Raw genomic sequence first — 13566 nt, 5'->3', positions numbered from 1 at the left:
ATGGGATTGAATTGGAATCCCCTGGTATGTTTCTAACTCTACCGTTTGAGGTAAGTCAGCTTGAGCATGTCCCGAATTGCACATCTCTTCACTCTCTGATTCCCACTCTTATATTTAACAGCGATCACTTTTCAGTTAAGTTTCAGCACTTAAGAAGAATTGTGTATTGATTACAGTATTCAACCAAAAGTATTAAGTAGAACAAACAAACAAAAATACTAAGAGGGATAATGTATTAAGTTGTTCATCAACAGTCAGGGCAAGGGCTGATCAAGTCACCGTTTCTCATAGTGTTCATTTCACTTTAACAGGTTTCCTTTTTGGTGCTCAGCTAGTTGTCACCGATCAGGGAGAACATACAGTATTTGTCCCTTTGGGTTTGGCTTATTTCACTCAGCATAATGTTTTCCAAATTCCTAACAGGGATCACTTTTCAGTTAAAATTTAAACACCTAAGAATAATTGTGTGTTAATTACAGAGGTCAACCAATGGTACTAGAACAAAAAAAAATACTAAAATGGATAAAGTATTACATTGTACATCAACAGTCAGGACAAGAGCTGATCAAGTCACTGTTTCTCATAGTGTCCATTTCACTTCAACATGTTTCCCCTTTGGTGCTCAGTTAGTTGTCGCTGATCAGGGAGAACATACGATATTTGTCCCTTTGGGACTGGGGACTGGCTTAATTCACTCAGCATGATGTTTTCCAAATTCCTCCATCTTGTTGCAAATGACCGGGTTTTGTTGTTTTTGACTGCTGTATAGTATTCTATAGAGTACATGTCCCATAATTTCTTTATCCAGTCTACTGTTGATGGGCATTTGGGTTGGTTCCAGGTCTTAGCTATTGTGAATTGAGCTGCAATAAACATTAAGGTGCAGACAGCCTTTTTGTTTGCCAATTTAATTTATTTTGGGTAAATTCCAAGGAGTGGGATGGCTGGGTTGTATGGTAAGGTTATATTCAGTTTTCTGAGGAATCTCCAGACTGACTTCCATAGTGGCTTGACCAGTTTGCATTCCCACCAACAGTGGGTTAGTGTCCCTTTTTCCCCACATCCTCGCCAGCATCTACTGTTGGTAGATTTCTGAATGTGAGCCATTCTAACCGGGGTGAGGTGAAACCTCACTGTGGTTTTGATTTGCATTTCCCTAACTGCTAGTGATCTTGAACATTTTTTTTCATGTGTCTGTTGGCCATTTGGATTTCCTCTTTTGAAAAATGTCTATTGAGGTCCTTGGCCCATCTCTTAAGTGGGTTGTTTGTTTTGATGTTGTGGAGTTTCTTGATTTCTTTGTAGATTCTGGTTATCAACCCTTTATCTGTTGCATGGTTTGCAAATATTTTTTTTCCCATTCTGTCGGTTGTCTCTTCACTTTCCTGACTGTTTCTTTTGCAGTACAGAAACTTCTCAATTTGATGCAATCCCAAATGTTAATTTTGGCTTTGACTGCCTGTGCTTCTAGGGTATTTTCCAAGAAGTCTTTGCCGGTACCTATATAGTATATATGCAAGTATATATACTACCTATATATATAGGTACTGGCAAAGACTTCTTGGAAAAACCCTGCAAGATATAGGCTGTAGGATTTTTTAAACTTCACCATCAATGCATGAGGGTTCAATTTCCCCATATCATCAGCAACACCTGCTATCATCAACCTTTTTAATTTTAGTCATTTCGTGGATATAAAGTGGTATTTCACTGCAGTTTTGATTTGCATTTCTTTAATCAGGTTAAGTTTTTTTGATGTGTTGAGTTCTGGGCTCCTAGCTCTGGCCTGGTTTAGCCCTGGGTGTTATGGGCATTTGGAGAGTGAACCAGTAGGTGGAAGATCTCTCTCTCTGCCTTTCAAGAAAAAAAAATTATTTTTTTAAAGCAAGCAAACAAAGGGGAGCCAGGACTTGAGCCAGTACTCTGATATGGGATGTGGGGGTCCCAAATATTGGCTTACCTGCTATGCCACGATGTCTGCCTTGGCTTTAGTTTAGAGTAAACATATTTTTTAAAAGATTTTATTTATTTGAAAGGCAGAATTACAGACAGAGAGGGAGAGGGAGAGAGAGGAGAGAGAGAGGGAGTGAGGGAGAGAGGGGGAAAGGCGAAAGAGAGGGAGAGGGAGGGGATAAGGGGGAGGGGGGAGGAGGAAGGAGGGAGAGGGGTAAAGAGAGAGGGAGGGAAGAAGAGAGGGAGAGGAGAGAGAGAGGGAGGGGAGAGAGAGAGGGAAGGAGAGAGAGAGAGAGAGAGAGAGAGAGAAGAGAGGGATGGAGAGAGAGAAAGAGAATATCTTCTGTTTGCTGGTTTACTTCCCAAATGGCTTCAACAGCCAGGGCTGGCTAAGGCTGAAGCCAGCAGCCGGGAGCTTCATCTAGTCTCCCACATGGGTCCAGGGGCCCAAACACTTGGACCATCTTTCATTGCTTTCCCAGGCAGCTGGACTGGAATTGGAGCAGCCAGGACTTGAACTGGTGCCCATATGGGATTCTGGCATCACAGGCAGTGCTTCACCCGCTCTGCCACAACACCATCCCCTATAGTAAATATCTTTAATTTACCATGGTGTAACTGCAAGTATATATACTACTTTATGCAAAAGACCTTTACAATAGTATACTTAGGTTTCTCCTCTCCTGCCTTTGTAACTGGCATTATAATTTTACTTATATATGTTATCATCCTCATAATAATTATTGTTCTTTTTTTTTTTTTTTTTTTTGACAGGCAGAGTGGACAGTGAGAGAGAGAGACAGAGAGAAAGGTCTTCCTTTGCCGTTTGTTCACCCTCCAATGGCCGCCGCGGCCGGCGCGCTGCGGCCAGTGCACCGCGCTGATCCGATGGCAAGAGCCAGGAGCTTTTCCTGGTCTCCCATGGGGTGCAGGGCCCAAGCACCTGGGCCATCCTCCACTGCACTCCCGGGCCACAGCAGAGAGCTGGCCTGGAAGAGGGGCAACCGGGACAGAATCCGGCGCCCCGACCGGGACTAGAACCCGGTGTGCCGGCGCCGCTAGGCGGAGGATTAGCCTAGTGAGCCGCGGCGCCGGCTAATTATTGTTCTTACAACTAACTACCTTTTACAGAGATCTTTAACAACAACATCTGACATATGTATTCTTATAATTACAATTTCTAGTGACTTCCACTCCTTTGTGGAGATCTGTTATTCTACTTGGTGTTATTTTTCTTCTGCTTGATGGACTTCAATGCTTCTTGTAGTGTAAGGCTGCTACTGATCAATTTCTTTAGCTTTTGTACATCTGAAAATATTTTTCACTTTTCTTTTTGAAAAGTAATTTTGCTGGGTATAGTATTCTAAGTGACAACTTTTTCTTTCAGTACTTTAAAGATGTTGCTTAATTTTGTTCTTGCTTGTATTATTTCTGAAAAGAAACACAATGTCACTCTTATATTAGTTATCCCATATGAAAAGTATATTTCTTTAGCAACTTTTAAGGTTTTTCCTATGTTTTTGTGAAATTTTATTGATATGTCTTAGTGTTGTTTTCTTCTTTTATTTTTAGGATTCACTGAGCTTCTTAGATATATAGATCTATATTTTTCTTCATTTTTTGAAAAATTTTAGGCATTATTTCTTTAGACACCATTTCTTCTCTCCTTTGGAGACTCTAATTACATGTTACTGGTACTCTTTTTTTTTCTAATTTTTTTCCCTATGCATTTAATTTTGGAAAGGTTCTATTGCTATGTCTTCATATTTACCAATCTTTACTTCTGGCATCACTACTATCCAATGTATTTTTCATTGCATATTTAGTGGTTCGATAAGATTTTTTACATCTTCCACATTTGCTTAACTTTTAAGCATATCAGTTAAAATAACTATTTTGATGTGTTTGCTTGTTATTCTATGATCTGGGCAGATTCTGAGTTGGTTTCAATCACTTGATCATTCGATCATTCTCTCCATTATTGCTTGTATTCTCCTGCCTCTTTGCATGCCTAGGAATCTTTGACCAGATGCTAGGCTCTGTGAATTTTACCTGTTGGGTATTAGATATTCTTATATTCCCACAAATAAATCTCCTTATGCTGTGTTCCCAGATGAGTTGCCTACAAATAGTTTCATCATTTGACTCCAACTTTTATGATTTGCTAGATAGGTCTAGAATAGTCCTCATGGTATTCCGGTGCTAATTATTTAATTATTTCCTGCTACTAAGCAAGTTCTTCCTGAGGATTGCATTCTAAAAATGCCCATTGAATTACAAGATTTTCTAGATAAGCTGGTAGGATCAGGAACTATTCCTACTTTTCTGTGAGTATCAGGGTCAGTTCCTTCTAACCCTTTCAGATGGGTTTTTCTTTGGCTTTATGTATATTCCTTCACAAGGATGTCCTGAACAGTAGCACCTACCTGAAGGGAGTTCTATGCAGATCTCTAGCTTTCTTTCTGTTCAGCTCTTTCATCTCTAGTACTTTGTCCTGTATATTCTAGTCATTTTTGGTATCCCTGGATTGTTAAAAGCATCTCCATGAATTAGGGAATTTGCTCGCTCTCCCCTTCCCTGATCCATGATCAGGAAACTCTCTTGAAGGCAGTAGGCAGGGATTGTAGGAAACACATTTGTTTTCCATCTTTAGATATCACTAGTTGGTTGTCTTATCTTCAGTGACTTTAAACTATGGTTTACTATATTTTTGTCTTTTCAAAAAATGTTTCAGGTAGAAGTATGAATTCATTTCTTATTACTTTCAAATGGGTACAATTTCTAAATTTTTATGTTTACTTAGAATATAGAAAAAACTCAAACTTGAAGTGAAACGTAGACAGATGAGGGGCTGGTGCCATGGCATAGTAGGTTAAGCCTCTGCTGTGCTGCCAGTATCCGATATGAGTGCTGGTTGGAGTCCTAGCTATTCCACTTCTTATCCAGCTCCCTGCTAATGGCTGGGAAAGCAGTGGAAGATGGCTGAAATGCTTGGGTCCCTACACCCATGTGGGAGACCCAGAAGAAGCTCCTGGTTTCTGGCTTCAAATTGGCCCAGCTCCAGCTATCATGGCCATTTGGGGAGTGAACCAGCAGATGAAAGATCTGTCTCACCCTTTCTGTCTCTGTGACTTTGCCTCTCAAATAAATAGATCTTAAAAAAGAAAAAGAAATATAGACAGATGAAATAACCATTGTGTAATTAAGGAAGAGATATATAAATAACTTCCTGGTACTTGGCTATGTCTAGTAGCAGCAGGCTTCTTCTCCTTTTTTTTTTTTAGAAAACTTTTATTAATAAATATAAATTTCAAAAGTACAACTTCTGGATTATAGTGGCTTTTCCCCCCCTAACCACCCACCCACCCAGAAACCATCCCATTCTTCATTAAGATTCATTTTTAATTATCTTTATATACAGAAGATCAACTTACTATATACTAAGTAAAGATTTCAACAGTTTGCTCCCACACAGACACACAAAGTATAAAGTACTGCTTGAAGACTATTTTTACCATTAATTATCATATTAAGGACAAAGATCCTACATGGGGAGCAAGTACACAGTGACTCTTGTTGTTGATTTAAAAATTGACACACTTATTGATAATCAGTAATCATCTGAGGCTCTTGTCATGAGTTGCCAAGGCAATGGAAACCTCTTGAGTTCACCAACTCTGATCTTATTTAGACAAGGCCATAGTCAAAGTGGAAGTTCTCGCCTCCCTTCAGAGAAAGCTACTGCCTTCTTTGATGGCTCGTTCTTTCCACTGGGATCTCACTCACAGAGATCTTTCATTTAGGTCATTTTTTTTTTTTTGCCACAATGTCTTGGCTTTCCATGCCTGAGAAACTCTCATGGGCTTTTTAGCCAGATCTGAATGCCTTAAGGGCTGATTCTGAGGCCAGAGTGCAGCAGGCTTCTTTACTCACCACTCTTATCACATACTGATACAATCAACATCATTTGTAGCACTTGAGCTTATGTGGAAAGCTCTAGATGACCTGTGAAGAGCTCCCAAAATGGTCCCCAATGAGATTCAGTGTCAACATTCTTACAGAAAGACAATATTGTATAGGAATACTCCTACAATTTCAAGAACTAAGGAGATATAACTTTAACTCTTTCCTATCTGAGTTAATAGCTATAGTAAAAATTAGCAATTATTTCCAATAACACAAAATATCCTCAAGAGGTAAAGAAGGTAAGAAGTTAGGGATGAAGTTGGGGAGAATGTCTGCTGCTAAAACTCACAGTCACCAAATTTTACCTCTTGAGTTGTGCTCCTCTCATAGAGGTTTATTCTGGAGCCCTGTGATGAAAAGCCCAAGGGATCCCTCCTCATGTTTTGATAATATAAGAACCAGAAAAAAAACCCAAAAACATAAAGAATAAAACTATTTGTCTCCCACCTACTAAAGCTGTTGAGAATCAATTACCTGCTTGAAGCAATGGACAGGTGCTGGGACTGAACATGTTTCTTTTAGGTATTTGTCCCAAGTAAAATGACCTGTAAAGAAAACAGAAATCTCTATCACAGTCAACTTCCAAAAAAAAAATGCTTTTGGGACATAATCTACACTAAACATTAAACGATTTGTAAGTTGGTTTTGAGCATAAAAATTTTTTTTTCCTGTTTGGACTCAAAAGATTATTAAGGGGAGAATCTAGGTGACCTGAGATCTTTTAGACTAACTTTTTAAAATCACAGTCTGAAAATGACCTGAGGCATTTTCACATTAGTCCCTGAAGTGACCCAAAATGTCAAAAATGATACACCAATGTCTTAAAGAAGTGCCCAGGAAGCTCATGAAAAACAGAAGAAGTAGAAAGCGAATGTGGTGATTTCTTTTGAACAATCTGACCCTTGCAGAGGTTGCTTATTGCTGTCAAATGACAGCTTTTAGCATCCAATGTGGTTGGATACCACCATTTCAGCTCAGGAAGAGTGAAGGATAGGCAATCTAGAGACATAAGGCGAGAGGATTTAATTGGGGGGGGTGTGGAAGATAGATGAGATTTTACTGGCTCTTTCTCACCCTAATCCTTTCCTATTCCAATCATAGTTGTATTGCTCTGAGGTGCAAAATAACAAAGATCTGGTAATTTAGAGACAAGTAGGACCCGAGAAGCTTTTCTGATGATACTAAGCAAGAACAAGCTTAGGAGTCTACAAAATCTTTTAGCCTCTTGAGGTGGACTTAGAGTTTCTCAAAGTTTAAAGAAGATTATGACGAAGAAATAATCTTTAAGGTTGGTACTATATTAAATACAGGGAAAACATTTTAAGGGGCAGGTTGTTAAACACATAACCATTGGACTACAAAAGATCATCAAATTCTTTATTTAAAGGTTAAACCAATTACCAATCTTCCCCTAATACCCACCTAGTGGTGACCCCATGATGGAGCAAGGAAGGTCCCAGAGACTCTCACAAGCTACAACACTGTAGCAAACCAGCATTTCTTGAAGTTTCCTCTGTGGTGGAACAGCACAGGGCCCCTTTGGGCAATGCAAAAAGCACTAGATGCTGGGAATAAAAATGAGTCACTGAATGATAAAATCTAAATCACTCCAAAGATGATGCCAAGTCTATATACTTTATTGACTTTGTAGCTTCTGTTTTAAAACTGGCCCCTTTCCCACCATCCTTAACTGAGCCAAGTAGATTTGGCAGAAATCACTGTCAGTTCTGAATCATTTCAAGAACTAGCCAATGACTAATCCTCATGACTAGACAGTCCATAGGGTAAATGAGATGGATATTTCCTGGAATCAAGATTTAAAGAGGTTATCAGAATTTAATAAAAAATTTGCTCTTAGCTGAGAGGACCCTCAAGGAAAGACTAAATACATTCATTACTTTTTTTTTTTTTTTTTTGACAGGCAGAGTTAGAGAGAGAGAGAGACAGAAGGAAAGGTTTTCCTTCCGTTGGTTCACCCCCCAAATGGCCGCTGCTGCCTCTAATACTGGTATCCCATATAGGCAATGGTTCATGCTCCAGCTGCTCTACTTCTGTTCAAGCTCTCTGCTAAGGGCCTGGGAAAAGCAGAGGAGGATGACCCAAGTGTTTGGGCCCCTGCTACCCAGTTGAAGTTCCTGGCTCCTAGCTTCAGCTTGGTCAAATCCTGGCCATTGTAGGCATCTGTGGAGTGAACCAGTGAGTGGAACATCTCTCTGTCTCTCCCTCTCTCTTTCAAATAAATAATCCAAAAAAAATTTTTTTAAGAAGGAATAAATAGGACATGCAGCAAGATGTACATCAGGAGCTCATAAACTTTTTGTAAGAGACAAGATACGGGTCAGTGCTATGGTGTAGAATGTTAAACCTCTGCATGCAGTGCCGGCAGTCATATGAGTGCTGGTTCAAGCTCCGGCTGCTCCACTTCCTATATAGCTCCCTGCTAATACATCAGAGAAAGCAGCAGAAGACTGTCCAAGTACTTGGGCACCTGCTCCCATGTGGGAGACCCAGAAGAAGCTCCTGGCTCCTGGTTTCAGACTGGCTTAGCTCAGGTCATTGCAGCCATTTGGGGAATGAACAAGTGGATGGAAGATCTCTCTCTCCTTCTCTCTCTGCATTTCTGCCTTTCAAATCAATATTTTTTGAATTTTATGCTTTGTAGGCTTACACTCTATGTTACAACTACTCAGCTCTGCCATTGTAGTGTGAAAGCAGCTACAGACAACACATAAATAAATAAGTATGATTATGTTATACTAAAACAGGAGGAAACTAGAGTTGGCTCTCAAACATTAGTTTGCCAAACCCTGGTATAAAGCACTGATTCCACAGCAATACTCATACTTTTCTCTATTTCTTTAAACAAAGTTCTGGGTCCCAACTTCAGCAGTTCTCTCTCAGTCAGTCCCAAGTATGGCCTGAGGACATATTTTGAAGGCTCCAGCTCAATTCACAATAGCTAAGACCTGGAACCGACCCAAATGCCCATCAACGGTAGACTGGATAAAGAAATTATGGGATATGTACTCTTTAGAATACTATACCGCAGTAAGAAACAACGAAATCCAGTCATTTGCAACAAAATGGAGGAATCTGGAACACATCATGCTGAGTGAAATAAGCCAGTCCCAAAGGGACAAATACCATATGTTCTCCCTGATCGGTGACAACTGACTGAACACCAAAAAGGAAACCTCCTGAAGTGAAATGGACACCATGGGAAACGGTGACTTGATCAGCATAGCCCTGACTGTTAATGAACAACTTAATACATTATCCCTCTTAGTAGTTTTTTTGTCTGTTCTACTTAATATGACTGGTTTAATTCTGTAATTAATACACAGTTATTCTTAAGTGTTGAAAATTAACTGAAATGTGATCCCTGTTAAACATAAGAGTGGGAATAAGAGAGGGAAGAGATGTATAATTTGGAACATGCTCAAGCTGACTTGCCCCAAATGGTAGAGTTAAAAACATACCAGGGGATTCCAATTCAATCCCATCAAGGTGGCATGTACCAATGCCATCTCACTATTCCAAGTGATCAATTTCAGTTCACAATTGATCATAATGAAAGGACTAAGAGTCAAAGGGATCACATAAACAAGTCTAGTACCTGCTAACACTAACCGATGGAATAAATAAAGGGGAGAGTGATCCAACATGGGAAGTGAGATACTCAGCAGACTCATAGAATGGCAGATGTCCTAAATAGCACTCTGGCCTCAGAATCAGCCCTAAAGGCATTCGGATCTGGCTGAAAAGCCCATGAGAGTATTTCAGGCATGGAAAGCCAAGACACTCTGGCAAAAGATCTCTGTGAGTGAGATCCCAGTGGAAAGAACAGGTCTTCAAAGAGGGAGGTACCTTTCTCTGAAGGGAGGAGAGAACCTCCACTTTGACTATGACCTTGTCTAAACAAGATAAGAGTCGGAGAACTCAAGGGGCTTCCATAGCCTTGGCAACTCATGACTGGAGCATAGGGAGACTACTGATGCCATAGACAGGAGTGTCAATTGGTAAAGTCAACAACAGGAGTCACTGTGCACTTACTCCTCATGTAGGATCTCTGTCCTTAATGTGCTGTACATTGAGACTTAATGCTATAACGAGTACTCAAACAATATATTTCACTTTGTGTTTCTATGGGGGTGCAAACTGTTGAAATCTTTACTTAATGTATACTAAACTGGTCCTCTGTAAAAAAAAAAAATTATCAACTCCCAACTTGACTCTCACTGGGATTAAACATGACAATAGGTCTGATCTGATTTCATCATCATTTAAAGAAAATCATCTATTATTTTTCACTTTATGTTTCTGTGTGAGAGCAAACTGTTGAAATCCTTACTTAATGTATACTAAGCTGATCTTCTGTATATTAAGATAATTGAAAATGAATCTTGATGTGAATGGAAGGGGAGAGGGAGTGGGAAAGGGGAGGGTTGTGGGTGGGAGGGACGGTATGTGGGGGAAGCCATTGTAATCCATAAATCGTACTTTGGAAATTTATATTCATTAAATAAAAGTTAAAAAAAAAGAAAAAAAAAAGAAAAAATATTTATATTTTAAGTAATACAAATTTCATAAGTACAACTTTAGGAATATAGTTATTCTTCCCACCATACCCACCCTCCCACCCACATTTCCACCCCTCCCCCTCCTCCCTCTCACCTCCCCAGTCCCATTCTCCATTAAGATTCATTTTCAATTAATTCTGTACACAGAAGACGAACTCTATACTAAGTAAAGATTTCAACAGTTTGCACACACTTGCACACACACAAAAAAACTGAGAACAAGTTTTACAGTTAATTTTCATAGTACAACTCATTGAGGACAGAGGTCTTGCATGGGGAGTTCACGCACAGTGACTCTTGTTGTTGATTTAACAATTAATACTCATGTATGATGTCAGTGACCACCCGAGGCTCTGTGAATCCACAAATTCCGTTAGTATTTAGATAAGGCTATAAGCAAAGTGGAAGTTCTCTCCTCCCTTTAGAGAAAAGTATATCCTTCTTTCATGGCCACTTCTTTCTGCTGGGGTCTCACTCACAAAGATCCTTATGCAGAACATTTTTTTGCCACAGTATCTTGGCTTTCCATATCCTTAGGTAATTCTAACTAAAATCTGTATCTAGGAACTATTGGTGGGGTTGAAAGAATGGGATATGGAGAGTCAGAAGGAGTCATTTCAAGTCTTAGGCAACTATCTTAGGTAAGTTACTTCATCCTTCCAAGCCTCAATTTACTCATCTGAAAGAGAGAGATGGAATCTATCTCACAAGATTGCATCTACATCCACCATCCAGTAAATAAACTTCTCCAAAGTGCAAAGAACTGTGTTAAATGTTAGGGGAACAAGAAAGACATGGTTCCTAAATTCACAGCATTTTCAGTCTAAAGATAAGTAGAAATAGTAAATAAATAAAACAGTTATAGTGATGACAAATTTATGCTAATGAGGTAGTGTCCTCAGAAGGCACAACAGGGAAATTTAGTCTATATTTGGGGTCAGAATTATTGTGAAGGTTAGTATTATTAACTAAAATGGGCTTAGTATTTTATAATTTAACACATATAATTTGAGTGTTTTTAATTATTCACTTGATAGATGTTTACTGAGTATCCTGTGTATACTAGGCAGTATAACAGGTTCCTGGCCCTCATTGGATTTACATTTTGGTGTATGATGAGACACAATTGATACAGAAACAAAACAAGGTAATACGTGGTAAGTACTTTAAGAGAATAAATATAAGTGATGTCATACAGACTATGAGCTCTCTTAGTAAGCTATGGACAGTTGCTCTACAGAGGAAATACTTGCGCTGAGACCTTACAAATTGGAAAAACCCAGACATCTCATTTATATCAGTATTGTTATTATATGAACAAAACTAAGAACATGTCTTATAAACTCTACTGTATACCATATGATAGGTATACTTATGAGAAGAATGACCCCTCCCCTGAAGAGACCTACAAATAATATAAAAAATCTTTGAACAATTGAAAGGCCCATAAAATTTACCTAACTGAATGTATGAATCCCCTTCTCCAATATCTATCAATCAACAAACATTTACTGCGTATTATAATACAATAGTTCAAGGCTTTGGTGGCTGGCATATGGCTATGAACAATACAGCCAAGTCTCTGCCTACATTCTAAGGGACAATGTAGAGAGTATATAATAAACAAATAAATATATGTCAGTTGGTCCAGAGAATAAAGAATTATACCATTCTTGAATCTTTTCAGAAAGGAAAAAATAAATCAAGGTATGAGTGAGAGAAGAAATGTGTGCTATTTTAGAAAGGATAGTCAAGAAAGGCATACTAATGAGGTAATACAAAAGTTGAAATCTGAATGGTCCCTCCACCCACTGTTTGGATAATTCCAATAATGGGACACTTGTTATTTTTTGGCTATTGTTCAAGTGTACAAATGAATAATTTTTATAGTCAAAGTCTACCTCCATTGGTCCTAGACATTTTATATCTCTTTCTCTAAATGTGTACCATATTTCTCAACTGCTCCTAACTTGCCATATTGGCTATTCATGCTGGCTGCTATTCTGGCCACGTTCCTCTACAAGAATTCTACTTTGTTCCATCTTAATGTGGAATTCAAATTCCTTAAAGCAGTAAGGGTAATCAAAGGGTAATCAAAATCTTTAGATCAGAAATCCCACTCCAATATTATTGTCTAGTGTTCTGTTGTCTATATGTGCCATAATTTATGTAACTTAATACGAATATTTATTAAATACCATCCATGGTCATTTAAGTGTCTTCTAATTTTTTGAAGAGTATCTGTGTGCACATATCTTTGAATACTTTTAAGATGATCTCCTTAAGAAAAATTCCAAAGAGTAGGATTAGTGGACAAAAAGTATGCACATTTTAGATTTTGACACATTATATACTTCTAAAATATCCCCTAAAAAGATTATGACAATTCTATTTCCACAAAAAGCTCATGAGTGTGTTTCTCAAATTTTTGCTAGAAGAGTGCTGATAAATTTCATCAGTGAAAAAAAATACTGTTACATTTTTATTCACAATCCTTTGACTATGAATAAAGTTGAGGATACTTTTAGGCTTATGAGCCAGGTTATTTTTTGCCATTTTTATGCTGATGTATTCTTTTATTTTCTCACAGATTCTGAGATATCCTTGTAAATTAATGATATTAATTCTTTGGATGTCATATATGGTGAAGTTTTTTTCAGTCTAGTAAGGTTTATCAGTCTCAGTCTTTTTTTTTAAAGACTTCTTGGTTTCATATCATGCTTTCCTTACTTCGGTATTATAAAAATGTTAACCTATTTTTCTCTTAGGACTTCTCTCAATTCATGTTTTTATATTTAAACATTTTATCTATTCAAAATTTATTTTGTGAAACAAATAAGGCAAGGATATAGTTTTTTCCTTTCACATTTATTCAATGAATGTGCTCCAATGAGATCTAGCGATTAAGTCATCTTCTCTCCATTGATTTTAAATATCACCTTGATATTTTTATTAATTTTTATATGATTTTAGATCAATTTCTAGATGCTATATTCAGTTCTTCATTACTCTGTCTATTCCAACACCAGCGGCACTGTTTTATGTAATTTCACAATAAATTAAAATA

The 13566-nt window shown here is 38.1% G+C and overlaps 1 protein-coding gene across 22 annotated transcripts in view; it reads right to left on the bottom strand.

Moving 5' to 3' along the window:
* The window catches only part of SCMH1 (Scm polycomb group protein homolog 1), a 232472-nt gene that overhangs the window by 135624 nt on the left and 83282 nt on the right, over positions 1-13566 (bottom strand). For 12 of the 22 annotated variants that reach the window (XM_070078662.1, XM_070078660.1, XM_070078670.1 and 9 more), the window contains 2 exons: positions 7342-7484; positions 6394-6464 (listed from right to left, as the gene is read on the bottom strand). The exons of 2 other annotated variants lie outside the window; for them this stretch is intronic. In XM_070078662.1, the coding sequence (XP_069934763.1) occupies positions 6394-6464; positions 7342-7417 (147 nt within the window). In that variant the 5' untranslated portion in view covers positions 7418-7484. The remainder of the gene's footprint in view (positions 1-6393; positions 6465-7341; positions 7485-13566) is intronic. 8 more of the 22 variants (XM_051857880.2, XM_051857879.2, XM_008265475.4 and 5 more) reach the window with 1 other exon arrangement.

Source organism: Oryctolagus cuniculus, chromosome 7 (genome assembly GCF_964237555.1).
Source record: "Oryctolagus cuniculus chromosome 7, mOryCun1.1, whole genome shotgun sequence".
In the NCBI taxonomy this organism is placed as follows: domain Eukaryota; kingdom Metazoa; phylum Chordata; class Mammalia; order Lagomorpha; family Leporidae; genus Oryctolagus; species Oryctolagus cuniculus.
This window is presented reverse-complemented; position numbering and strand designations above follow the sequence as displayed.